Consider the following 13,919-nt stretch of genomic DNA (forward strand, 5'->3'; position numbering starts at 1 on the left):
CCTCCTCACGAATGAGGGAGTTATCACGGATGACACCCCATTTCACCATCTCAGTACATAAACTTAGGTGTCGATACCTCTAGGCTATTTCCAAGAGTGTCAAAGCCTCCCTTTGGTTCGAGACTCTTTTGTCTGAAAGTGACGACCGGGAACTATTCTATTTCTGAGTGACCCTGTTCCTGAAATGAGGCTTCATATGCGTTTTTATTTCCCCGCAGTTCCCGCATTACCAGAACGAAAATGTCTGACCTTATCATCTCTACTGTGAAGGGAACGGTAAGTACATAATACCGATTATCATTAGACATACGGGAGGTATACATGCTATATGAGACGCAGTGTATCGTAACAAGCATGACTTTTCCTGCGTGTTAGCAGTGGGATGGAGGTAAACATTGCATCCAGAACCGCCTGTCGACGATAACCGACGCACATAAAAGGAACCCCCAGTAGTCGAAATTATCTGCGCTACTTCCCTGCGGCACATGCAGCATGTAACTACAAAAATACGTTGCGGACTCACTTTACATGTCAATCTACTCTCACTAATTTTCTTTTTCCTTGTGCAAAAAATATATGGTGTTTTCAGTTAATACTGACAACTGCGATGAGGAATAGTGAAATGTTCCTATTCATATAGCTCTAGATGTTTTGTAAATGCATAGAGCTCTGGACGATCTGATATTCTATTTATGGCGCATTAGGAAGTGCTTTTCGGAGTTTATTATGTTCCGGTATTTCGAAATGTTCGTCGCTTATTCGTTGCAACTCGTCTGATATCCGGCAATGGAACGAAGAAAACGACGATTTGTGAAACGATGATGTAGTGTAAGACATTCGGAAGCTGTCTAAAGGGTAGGAAGCAGTATTGTGCAGCTTAGGGTCACTAAATCAACTTCGCTTCAGAGTATCGACACTGAGGTCCAAGGGAGAGAAGGAGCGTCATCTTGTTTACGCACCACACCGGTACCATCCTCAGTTGAGGATCAAAGACGACTAACATAATGCTCGCTGTGGGACAGAGAAGCGTGTAGGATTGTTGCGCGATAATCCATGTATTGTCCACCAGGACGTCCCGAAGATGTCAAGGTGCGCTCAAGGCCATCAACTGCTGCTTGTAAATGATATGAACATTTCACCCGCGCACGATAGATGGCATCGTGCGTTAAAGTGCGCGTGGGAAGCGTGGCGCCGAAACAAGATGGCGGATGCTTGCTCTTGGAACTCAGCGTCGATACTCTGAAGCGTAGCTTATTTAGTGACTCTAGTGCAGCTGAACCTTCGGACCGTTCAAGTATGGGAGAAACGGCTGAAATTATCATAGAGAGATGATTCCGGCATTCTGAACATTGGGAAGTGAATCACTGTTGTACAGTGGACTTACGTCCAGTAAGCTGCCCCCTCCCTTTCCGTTTCTGTGAATGTAACTGCAAAATGTAACTAGTTACTCGACTAAATGTCGTTCCTTTTTTTTTTCTTTACCCTACCGTACTCTACTTCCCCCTAACAGTGCCTTCCGTCCTTCTGTCCGTAATCGGTATGTGCCCCGTGCCTTGTGATCTTGACCAAGCAGGGAATTCCAGCTTTGCGAGCAAAAATCAGTTGAAGATAGTTACCCTCAAGGGTCGGAGTGAGTCATATGTTAGTAATAGTGTCACTGCTGACACGGGGTCCTGCCTCATCTGGACAAAAGAAGGATTATGCACAAGGAGGAACTTTCCGGTCAGCTCACTTGCGCACCGACCAGTGCAATAGCTAATCCTGCCCTGGTTGCTGCTATCATTGCTATGAAGCTCCCGTGGGCGCTCTATGAAGCAACCTTCGAGTCTTTATCATGGAAGGACGAAAATAATTTAATTATTAAACTACAAGATATGGAATAACACGCCAGGACATCAACTTCAAAACTGAAAAAGCATCTTGAGGAGAGTTCCTTATCCCTGGGTATGTCTCTCTCTGCACGCTACGAAACGCGTGGGTGTCACCATGCTGTGTTTTTTCTCCACGATGCGCCAGAGTGAAGTTTCCCTTATGATGAGGAAGGAGGTGATTGCAACTGGGCAACAACAAACAATATTTATGCACAGGAAAAACAGAGAATACAACATGAGGATGAGAATGAGCATTGAACCGGCTTCTCCGACGAAGTCCAAGCGCAAGCTGCCCGCTGCCGACCTTGGGTCCGCCTTATAAAGGGTGGACGCTCGCAGCCGTCTGCCCGGAACCCTTTGTTCCCGCTGGTTGTCTGCAGCAGGTGTACTTTGCCAAGGACACAATCCTTTTTGGGGATGGGATGCCACAACGGGTAATCCACCGTCTAGACACTTCTTTTTCCGTCTGCTGTCGTCCGGTGACATCCCGTATTTCCATGTTCCTTGGCCGCCTCACTATTTTAGCACACTTCAAATTCTGACACCTCCCTGCCAAGAATGTCACTAGACACTTGATGTCGCGGGACATTAAAAATCCACAAAAATCCAGAATTTGTCACACTGCACCGCTTGCAACGTCAGTCGCAGCGGAGCCACATTCACAGCACACACAGGATAGGACCCAGTCCAGTACGTTCTAAGGCCCACCAGGCCATTTCACAGACTATTGCTATACCGGCAATTTACCATTATATACAACAATGTATGTGCCCTCTAAGTTGGCCCAATCGCTCCTTCGGAAGTAGCGTTTAACCTGGACAATGCATCGGCACACTTATTCAATTTGCCCCGAATATGTACGATCTCAATATCGTATTTTTGCAAGGCAAGCGCCCAACGTATTAAACGTGCACTCGAGGATGCTGAGCCACACAGATACGTGAGAGGGTTGTGGTCAGTTAACACCTTGGTTTTGGCCCCAAACAACCACGTGTCCAGACGACTTAATGCCCACACGATCGCATACGCTTCACGTTCTATCGTCGACCATCGTGATTGTGTCGGCGTGAGCTTTTTGCTGAGAAATGCGATCGGCACATCTTTGCTGTCTACTGTCTGGGAGAGACACGCCCCGACAGCTCGCTCAGACGCATCGGTGGCTAGTACATACCCCCTGTTTGGGTCGGGTGCCGCCAGCTTCGGGATCGTCGCGAGCGCCATTTTCATTTTGCGGAACGCGTTGTCCGCTTCCTTGTCCCAAGGTATATTATTCGGCACCCTTTTGTTAGTCAGATTCGTAAGTGGTCGAACCACTTCTGAGTAGTGAGGGATGTAGTCCCGATAGTAGTTGCATAACCCGAGGGCACTGCGCAATTCCGTTTTAGTCTTAGGCGGCTCTAGATTCAGTATTGCCTTTACTCTCTCCGGATCCGGTGAGTGCGTGCCCGATCCTACAACATGTCCGAGGTATTTAACACTCGGTTGAGCAAAGTTGCACTTCGACGGATTAATCACCAACCCGACCTCCGCAATTGTCTCAGAACGCTTTCGAGGTGCTCGAGGTGTGCCTCCCAGGTTTCCGAATACATGGCCACATTGTCAATATAGGCCGTTGCATAACCCTATGTTTCCGGAGGACTTCGTTCATTACGCGCTGAAACGTCGCCGCGGAGTTCCTCAACCCATATGGCATGACCTTCCAGGCATAGAGACCGCGCGGGGACGCAAAAGCCGACAGCCTCTGAGATTCCTTATCAAGTGCGATCTGCCAGTACCCACGCGTTAGATCCAGAGTGGTGATGTAACGCGCTTTAGCTACCTCGTACAATAGTTCAGTGGTGTTCTCCATGGGAAAACTATCAGGTTCCGTGAATGTGTTCAATTGCCTATAATCGATACACATTCGGACGGACCCATCCCGTTTCGCGACGCATACTATAGGGTGCGCGTATACACTCTCTGTTGGGTATATGAAGTCCCACTCGAGAAGTTGCTCTATCTGCCGCTCCACTTCGTCTCTAAGCGTGATAGGCACCTTGTACGGATACGTAGGCTTAGGTTTCTGGCCAGGCATCAAAGTTATCTTATGCGAACCCACCCTGCATCTGCCCGGTTTCTCTGAGAAACATTGGGCGAACTTCCCGACAACCTGTCTTAACCTTTCGCTCTGATTTGGGTTGAGATGCGCACTCTCAATGTTTTTCACATCTATGCCTACCTTCGTCTGTTTCACATTCGGGGTGCTTAATACTTCTCCGAACTCATCGTCGTTGTCGAATATCACCCCGACACTGTTGATCCTAGCATAATAGCGTCTAAGCCTATTCGCGTGTACCCATTTCTCAGTACCATCCGGTTGCTGAATAACATAACTGTTTTCGCGACGTCTTTCTTTCACTTTCATCGGCCCGAGCCATTTCGGCGTCATTTTTCCGGTGAGCCCTGTCTCTAGGATAAGCACTTCATCCCCGACCTCGAACGTTTTATCTTTAGTCCTGAGGTTGTACCGTTCTGTGTACTGTCTTTGGACCCGTTCTGACCTTTCGTCTACGACACGCGCGGCTTCTACCATTCTGTCCCGCAATTCCCTTAGGTATTGTGTGGGCGACGTGTTTAGACCGTCCGGCGGCGTCCACTGCCCTGTCCATGATTTCTGTAAGATGCTTAATGGGCCATTTGGGCTCCGCCCGTACATCAGTTCAAAGGGAGACATTCCCGTTACGTCATGTGGTACCTCACGGTAGGCCCATAATAGGCAAGGTATGTAGCGATCCCATTCTCTTTTATGGGTGGCAATCACATGTCTTAGCATTGACTTAAACGTGCCGTTCCAGCGCTCAACGATCCCGTTGCTTTGAGGGTGTTCGGGCGTGGAGAACCGTACTTCTATGCCTAGACATTTGTGGAGTTCCACAGTCACTTTCGCTACGAAGTTTGTACCTTGATCTGAGCATATCATCTCAGGAGTTCCATATCGCGCGAAGATATCTACGAGTGCCTGACAGGTCATTTTCGCCGTAAGCGTCCGTAGCGGTACGACCTCAGCCCAGCGTGTACACAGGTCAACTACACAAAGAGCATAGCGATGGCCTCGTGAGGAAGGAGGTTCTAATGGCCCAATACAATCCATGTAGACTATTTGAAAGGGCACTTGCGGCCTCGTTAGCGGTGTGATAGGGACTCGATCATTTGCTCTCGGAATGGATGACACCTGACAAGAATGACAACTCTGGCAATAGGATTTTATGTCAGCTGTCATTGATGGCCAATAAAACCCGCATCGAATGCGCTGTTTCGTTTTTCTTTCTGCAAAATGCCCTCCGCATGGCATGTCATGCGCAAGGCGCAGCACCTCCTCCCTTCGTGACTTGGGGAGTACTAGCTGTTTCTCCTTCCGGCCATTAATTTCATCTACGTGGAACAGTAGATCGTCCTCGATCACTATTCCATGGGTCCCGACTTTTCCCTGTGCCCAGACGTCCGCTAATGTGGGGTCGCTCTTTTGCTCTGTCCTAAAATCGGAGCGTGCTTGCCCTACATCCTTACTTTCTTCAGCTTCGACTGTCACAACGGCAACTGTACCTGCCTCGTCCTCATATTCCTCTTCCAGTTCTATGCAGTCAACGACATTGGGTTCTCTCACGCCCTCCGCCTCTGCTTCCTGTTCCAGGTTTACAATTTCTTGCGCGTCGCTTTCTTGTTCTTTCTCTAGTTTACTGAGCTCTTCATAGTCCTCGGGGGTTAACAGCGCGCCGACACCTTTTGTCAACTGCTCAGTAACCGCACATAGCGTGATCACGTGTTGGTTCACGTTTCCCTGCCTTCCCATTAGACTGAGTGGGACATACACCAAATCTGCCGTGATCGCAGGACCGAATGCGCCCCTCAACTTGACCGTGCCACTACTGTCTGATACATAATCCTCTGGAAGGTGGTCCGGCCTGATTACTGTAATATCCGCGCCCGAGTCTATCCGCGCCTCGATAGCATTGTTGCCAATCGCAAGGTGTACAACCTTTGTTTCTGTCCTGTTACTCGCGTAATCTGGTTCTGTCGGAGTTAACCACGATACCCTAGCGACGAGCTTCGACGCATCTTCCTTGATTTCTGCTGCCCTTTCATGCGCTTTCCTACGCTTCGGCTGCGGGCAGTCCCTCATCATGTGACCCACACCGCCACAATTGAAACATTTCACAGGTTTCCGGTCTCCTTTGTTCGGTTTGTTCACCGCAGTGCTAGCTGGATTCATTTCTCGCTCACTTACACTCTTAACTGTCGCCGCATTTTCTCGCTTTGATGCCCTATGGCTCTGACGGCTCTCTTCATAGTTTTCCGCGAGTTCTGCGATTTCTTTAGGTCTTAGCCAAGAGTTGGTTTCATTCTGGACAATGTAACTACGCATGTCATCTGACATTACTTGTTTCATTCTGTCTGCAGTGACTAACTGTTTCAGGTCGCCCATTGTTTCTATTTGTCGGCTCTGTACATAATATGCGAAAAACGTCTCTAGTGTCGTCGCAAATTGGTTCCATGACTCTCCGTCGCTCTTCCTAGCCGTGTTGAAACGCCTCTTATACTCATTCGCTGTCAGTTTGAGCTCTTTCAAGACAACCTCCTTTAGCTCCCTATAAAGCATTATGCTTCCATCCGACTGACTAGCGACAAACGTTCTAACTTTCTCATTGAGAAAAGGTAAGATGATCGTACCTCGAACCGCCTCAGGAATTTGGAGTGCCTCGAACAACGTATCTGCGTTCTTAAACCATGCGGGCACCATGGCGTCGGACGTCGGCATGGGCGCCAATGCGGCACGCAGTTCCTTCGCGTATTCCCCTAGCCGCGTCCCGTTCGTGCGTACGTCAGCCACGTCACCCGCTTGCACTCGCGCTAACTTTAGCTTCTCCAGCTCGATTTGAAGCTGCAACGCATGGAGTTCCATTTCTTTCTCCTTTATCCTGACATCCGTTTCTTTTTGACCACTTTTAGTCCCACTTTCGTCTACAACAACTTCTGCCGGAGTCTGGACCTTTTTGTCCCCTGACCTTGTTGTTACAGACATGGTGGACCTCAGAGAAAACGGAACCGAGTCCTACCTGCTTTGTTGTCTTCCGTGACGTGTTGTGCCTGGTGACCGTGGTCCTCGGAGCCTCCCACTTAGGTGCCACTCCGTCTCACTGTAGCTCTTGAAGCCTCCCACTTAGGTGCCGCTTCCCAGCCGCAGCTCACGTAAGACCTCCCACTTAGGTGCCGTCTTACACAACTTTCTCCTTCGAAGCTTCCAGCACAGATGCCGCTCCGAAGATGCTGTTCCTTCGAGCCGTAGCTCCCAAAGCTTCTCACAAAGATGTTGCTTTGACTCGTCCTCTCTCCCGCTGTACCGTCCGCTTCCGTGCTGCACGTGTCTGCGCCGCCGATGATGGTGAATGTTGCAATCCTGTCGACTGCGCCAGTGAAGTTTCCCTTATGATGAGGAAGGAGGTGATTGCAACTGGGCAACAACAAACAACATTTATGCACAGGAAAAACAGAGAATACAACATGAGGATGAGAATGAGCATTGAACCGGCTTCTCCGACGAAGTCCAAGCGCAAGCTGCCCGCTGCCGACCTTGGGTCCGCCTTATAAAGGGTGGACGCTCGCAGCCGTCTGCCCGGAACCCTTTGTTCCCGCTGGTTGTCTGCAGCAGGTGTACTTTGCCAAGGACACAATCCTTTTTGGGGATGGGATGCCACAACGGGTAATCCACCGTCTAGACACTTCTTTTTCCGTCTGCTGTCGTCCGGTGACATCCCGTATTTCCATGTTCCTTGGCCGCCTCACTATTTTAGCACACTTCAAATTCTGACAGCCAGGTCGCGTATACATGTTTTTTTTCCCCGTGGGAGAGCCACATATTGACTTATACAGTTTCTGGCTAAGTGCAGTACTACCTGTATCGCACGTAAGTAAGTGTAAGGAAGTGTATGTTTTTTAACAATTGTATCACCTTCTCATTGTCATGTTTATGAAAAGAAACTGTAATGTAACTAAGTTACTTTCTCTCTGTCACTGTAACTGTAACTAGTTACTTGACAAAGAAAGTAACTATCACTAACTTAGTTACTTGACCAAGAAAGTAATTATAACTGTAACTCAGTTACTTTTTCGAAGTAACTTATTTAAGATTTCTTCGTATCCTCCAGTATCAGCTTTAAAGTTTCTTTCTTGGCGACGCCTTCGCGCAGAAGTGTTAACACGTGGCGCCTTTCCTGTTGCGAAGCGCACCTCTGGTAGAAGCGCACCTGATATTCTGTATGAGGTTCACACAGGTGGAGCAGTCTGCATCGCCACTTGAGGTCGCGCGTTCTACCTCATAGGCATCGCTAATCACCTGGCGAACGGATTTGCTTATCGTATCTCCAACATCCTGCAGTGGTGTCACATCTGTTTCAGCGCGCGAAATACTCTCATTGGTCTCGTCAATTTCTTCTCTTTGCACGTAATCTTCATCCATTACTGGCGTGGGAGGAGACCGTTACGGAAGCTCCGCAATCACTGAGCGAAAGTAATGCACACTGTTCTTACATAATTCGTCGTCGCCGTTGACTTCGTCACCTCGCTCAGAACCCAGGACTTCTTTGAAAGCTTCTTTCAATGCGTCGATGTCCAGGCTTTTGACACTCATGAAGCCGTGTTGCTTGGGTATGGGCTTTTTGTAGCGAACAGCATCATCTGCGCAAAACACACAACGATTGCAGTGCACAACTCGACACATGACGACGTCGTTGCATGGAACAATCCGAAAAAGTGTCGGAACCCTTCGTTTTGGACGGTACGAGAGCCTTACGTTGACGATCAGACAGCCATCTCCCAACTCAATAACCTAGCTCCTGTCCCCAATGGTGTGCCGTCAACGAATCAGCAACGTCAGTTCTTAGCCTATTGGCTCATTGGGGGAAAATAGGATCTGCGGTACTGTTTAATCATGTACCTGGTGACGGTCTGTAATCGATGTGGCCTTGACAGCCACCTGGTAAACTGTTTGTGCGCAACATATCGAAACTTCATGGACAGCGTAAAATTATGATATGTAACTTTACTAACAACAAACCGAAGGCACACATGTAATAACTCACTTGTTCACTTCGCTGTTCCTGGTAAGAGCGTACTCGTCGCTTTCTCTCACGTAGAACTAGGACACCTGGAGCACCTCAGCCTTCAGCCACATTTCAAAGTAGGGATTTCTTGAAATGCAACCGCGGCGCTGCTTCAGTAACATCTCGTTTCGCGGCAACAAAGGCATTCTTCTGCCGTCGGCATCGGTACGCATTTGCCGCAAGGACACCTGAACCGAAAGAGGAGTGCCATATTTCCGCTGTGAGGTTCTCAACATTTTCATTACACATGAAGACTGTTTCCCACGGCGGCCAGGTGACGGCGATGACGGTAATTTACCCTCCATCGACGGTTCTGCGGATGATATCGTGTCATGCTGCGTCTCCGGTGAAAGAAGGATGAGACAGATTAAACACAAAGGTGACAAAAGAAAATATGGCCAAGAAAGAGTGAAAGAATGATGACATGGATTACAGAAGATGACTTAAGAAAAAAAAAGCAAGGGGTTAATGCGTTGAGGGTGGGGTGGGACACTGAAGAGTGAGGTTGCACGACTGGAGTTCACACTCTGTTCATAAGACGTGAATCGCTCAAGAAAGTGCTTTGATCACAGACCGCTGTGTGTGGTTTCGTACTGGACCGAGCAGGGTGGCCAGAGAAAAGTCTGTGCACCGCATCTGGAGTAGGCGCCGTCTGAGCGTGGCTCGAGGGGTGTCAAATCTGTGGCAGTCGACGAGAAGATGTTGAATATCAGCTACAGCAGCGCAAGTGGGGCTTTTGGGCGGCTGGAGATGACGCATTTTACACAGAAGCAGAGGTGCCCTCGCGGCATTAAGTCGTAGTTGGTGTATAATGGACACTTCTTGACGCGAACAGTGGTGTGTGGCAACGAAATTCATCGACGGGTCGATAGACCGGCGGTGGTCGTTCAGTCGGACAGCGTCCTCTTGAAACTGCCGAGTGCCGCCATGACGGAGTCGCTGTTTCTGTAACAGACATGCTGCGGCTGAAAGTGGTAGGAGAGAGTTATTGAACGTGACTTCCCCATGTGCACGACGTGCAAAGGTGTCTGCACGGGTGTTTCCGTGCAGGCGGATGTGACTGTGTACACACTGGAAACACAGGCTATGACCCGAGGATAGAAGTCTGTTTTATGTTGGGACAATCATGGTGTCGAGGCCGCCAATTGTTCTGGAACAATATTTTGCTAGAGCTTCTAGCGCCGCCTCACTGTCCGTGAACACAGTCCAAGAGCCAGGCGCTGATCCCGCCATGTGGTTCAACGCGGTCAGTATGGCGAAGAGCTCGGACTCGGTAGATGCATTTTCGTAGGGAACCTGTGCGCCACTTCAAGGTTTCCATGTCGGATACAAGAGGGTGATGTTGATCCGCCTTGAGAAACTGATCCACCAGTGTACATAGGGAGTCGTTAAGAGTACGCCGAGTTGAGGTGCTCCAGCGTAAGCTGGTGAGCAACAACAGGAGGTACAGCGTTTTTCTCCAGGAGACGAGGAACGTGGTCACATAACGGAGGCCTGCGAAGAGTCCACATTGGCAGAGCATAGGAACGTACTGACGGTGCAGTGGAGAGGTGCACTTTCAGGCGGTCAACAGCAATATCAATGCTAGCGTCCGCACAGTCACTATTGATGAGCCGAAGATAATGGTAGGGGTGCTGTGTGAGGTACAGCGCATGTATCTGGAGTGTTTCCACGTCTCGTAGGACGCCTGCTGGAGTTTCGCGTGCCCCTGCCAGGACAGAGTAGGTCTCTGTCGTTCTAGGAACTCCCAAGTGGGTATGGGATATCATGGTATGCTCATCTGAAAACTGTAAGTTCTAATATGTGATCATGCTTATCTGGTGCAATGTGTCAGTAGCATACGGAGGTGGCTGCACCCTTGCCACCAGGGCGGCTCCACCGTCGCGTCTGGGCCGACTTTTTTCGCGAATTTGTTCCCGTGCGTGGGGGAGGGGCGAACGCGCCGGCTGAGGGTACCCGAGCGCTTATCGTGGCGCATTTTTTTAACCTGGGTCGACTTCTTTGGCAATTTTCCGCCTGGGCCGACTTCATTCGTAATTTGCTTACCACTACAGCAGCCGTGCGGAGGGTGGTTCTCATGCAACAGGGACATGCACGCCGACAGCCCCGTCAAGCGATACTACCGTCACACCTCGGCCGACTTCATTCACAATGTTTCTGCCTGTGCAAACTTCCTTGGCGATTTTTCCGCCTGGGCCGACTTCATTCGTAATTTGTTTACCACTACAACAGCCGTGCGGAGGGTGGTTCACATGCAACAGGGACATGCACGCCGACAGCCCCGTCAAGCGATACTAGCGTCACACATCGGCCGACTTCATTCACAATTTTTCTACCTGTGCAAACTTCCTTGGCGATTTTTCCGCCTGGGACGACTTCATTCGTAATTTGTTTACCACTACAACAGCCGTGCGGACTTTGTTCGGATTTTTTTCCGGTGGTGCATGGGCAGTTTACATGCAAGTAGGGACATGCACATTACCAACTCGCCAAGCGATCGTGCCGTCACACCTGGGCCGACTCCATGCACAATTTTTTCGTCTCGGCCGACTTGTTTGATTTTTTTTTCCGCTACAAGAGCCGTGAACTGGGTAGTTTACATGCAAGTAGGTACATGCACGCCAACAAACCCGCCGAGCGATGCTAACGTCACACCTGGGCTGACTTCATTTCCAATTCTTATGCCTGCGCAAAGTTTGGCAATTTTCCCACCTTGGCCCGACTTGACTGGCAATTTTTCCCACAACAGGTGTGCGGTGGGCAGTATGCATGCAAGTATAGACATGCAAACGATCGCGATACACAAAAGTACAAGTGAAAATACATTGATTAAACTCATTAGTGCCGGGAATTATGTTGTGACTCTGTGTGAAGGAGAAAAATAAAGCCCAGCCAACAAACTTGAAGCAGAAGAAATGCAATGCAATACAATACGCATAATAAATAATATCCTTACGTATTACAGGTATGATGCAATAGCATTGAAGAGATGTCACACAGAAAGAATCATACACAATATTTTATTAATGGTAATCATGTACACACATTTTCGACGAATCAGTAATAAAATGGAATAGCACATTTAATCAATAATATCTTAATAAATACAATTACAATTAAAATTACAAGTTTTATTATAAAAACGTGTAATAATCCTATATTTGAGCACTGTCATTGCAATAATGGAGTTTTCATTCCAATTACGAGTTCTGATAGATGTAAGCAATTTCAAGCACGTCAGAGAACCTAACTTGAATATCCTGAAGGAATGGTCACCCGCGTCGACGAAGACGTTTCGGCAAGACGCTGGGGCGGCGTTTCCGCAACGCTATGAACGTTCCCGTAACCGAACGCGATTCTGCGCCCGACGCGTTAACTTGGTACCGCACACGAGCGTGTTACATTTTTTCAGAAACGAGTTCGACGACGTGGGTGACCCTCTCTACAAGTTTTAAGTAAATTTCATTCGCAAAATATTTGTAATTATTAATCTCCACAGCGTAGAGAACTCACATTGCGTTATAGTGTATACAGAAAATATGAAACCCTTCAAATAAATTATCTGCTGTCGCGAACGAGTTATTAAAACCGAATATTACCGATTATATGTATACACTTTTTGATAATAAAACTTCTAATTTTTATTGTAATCGTATTGATTAAGAATATCTTCTTTGATTAAGTGTGCTATTCGTTTTTAATTCTGATTCATCGAAAACTTGTGCGTATGACTAGCGTTAATGAAAATGTGTTTGGTTCGTTGTGTGTGATACCTCCTCATTGCTGTTGCATCATACCTGTAATAAGTAAGTATATTCTTTATTATGTTTATTTTATTGTATTGTGTTTCTTCTGCTTCACGTTTTTTGGCTGGGTTTTTCTCCTTCACACAGAGTCACAGCATAATCCCCGGCACTGTTGACTGTGTCTATACTTGCATGTAAACCGCCCACCTACCTGCATTACCTGTTGTAGCGGGAAAAAATTGCGAGTGAAGTCAGCCCAGGGGGGAAAATTGCCAAAGCGTGCCCAATCGTAAAAATTATGAATGAAGTTGGCCCAGGTGTGATGGTAGCATCGCTTGACGGAGTTGTCGGCGCGGATGTCCCTACGTGCATGTAACCTGCTCACGCACCACTGGAAAAAAATTGCGAACGAAGTCGGCCGAGGCGGAAAAATCGCCAAAGACTTCGGCCCAGGTTGGAAAATGCGCGAGGGTAAGCGCACGCGCAGCCCTCCGGCCACCGGCATGCACTCGGATAACCCTCAGCCCGCGCGCCACCCCACTGCGCACGGGAAAAAAATCGTCAAAACAGTCGGCCTAGACGCGACGGTTTCGACATCATGACGTTGGTAGACAAACTGAAACCGAAGCAGATCGCAAGGGGAGAGCTGGGTCCCACGAATGGGCACTTGTTCGCTGCCTCCTATTGAAAGAAAAGTAGAACCGAAGGTCGCGTCCCTTTCAGGGATCATCCTAATCCCCTCAAGACCGTGTTTTTTGGGCGCGACCTCGTTCGCCGCATCGCTTTGAGGATAGTTCAACTCTACCGAACAGGTGGCGCTGTCGAACACTATGACGTCATTTGTTTACAAACAGGGAGAGGTCTATTTGGTGACACAGAGAGGCCACGCCTCCTGATTTTTCGTCTGCTTTGGACGACGGAATGCCGCTGTTGTGGGAACATGAAATCGGACTATCCTTCCGTTTGCTGGCCAAGAGCTACGTAGGCTGCGCCTCCTGGATGCCGGCCAATACGAGGACGCGTAGGCCAGCCCTTCCCAAGCCCCTGCTCTCGCCTAAGAGATGGCGCAGCGTTACTGTTGTTTCGCGTGTCGCAAGGCTTCTGCCATGGCGCGCGAATCTAACCCACTGCTTCGCAGTCCGTTAACCAGCAGCTGCCGCTGTTTG

General features: G+C 48.7%; 1 protein-coding gene across 1 annotated transcript in view; it reads left to right on the plus strand.

The window, feature by feature from the left end:
* Positions 1–219: 219 nt before the first annotated feature.
* LOC135376752 (atlastin-2-like) overlaps positions 220–13,919 on the plus strand; it is a gene marked incomplete at its 3' end in the record, with an annotated part of 85,252 nt that continues 71,552 nt past the window's right edge. The window contains exon 1 of the mRNA XM_064609234.1: positions 220–276. Within this exon, the coding sequence (XP_064465304.1) occupies positions 241–276 (36 nt within the window). The remainder of the gene's footprint in view (positions 277–13,919) is intronic.

This window comes from Ornithodoros turicata, unplaced genomic scaffold (genome assembly GCF_037126465.1).
Source record: "Ornithodoros turicata isolate Travis unplaced genomic scaffold, ASM3712646v1 ctg00001270.1, whole genome shotgun sequence".
In the NCBI taxonomy this organism is placed as follows: Eukaryota; Metazoa; Arthropoda; class Arachnida; order Ixodida; family Argasidae; genus Ornithodoros; species Ornithodoros turicata.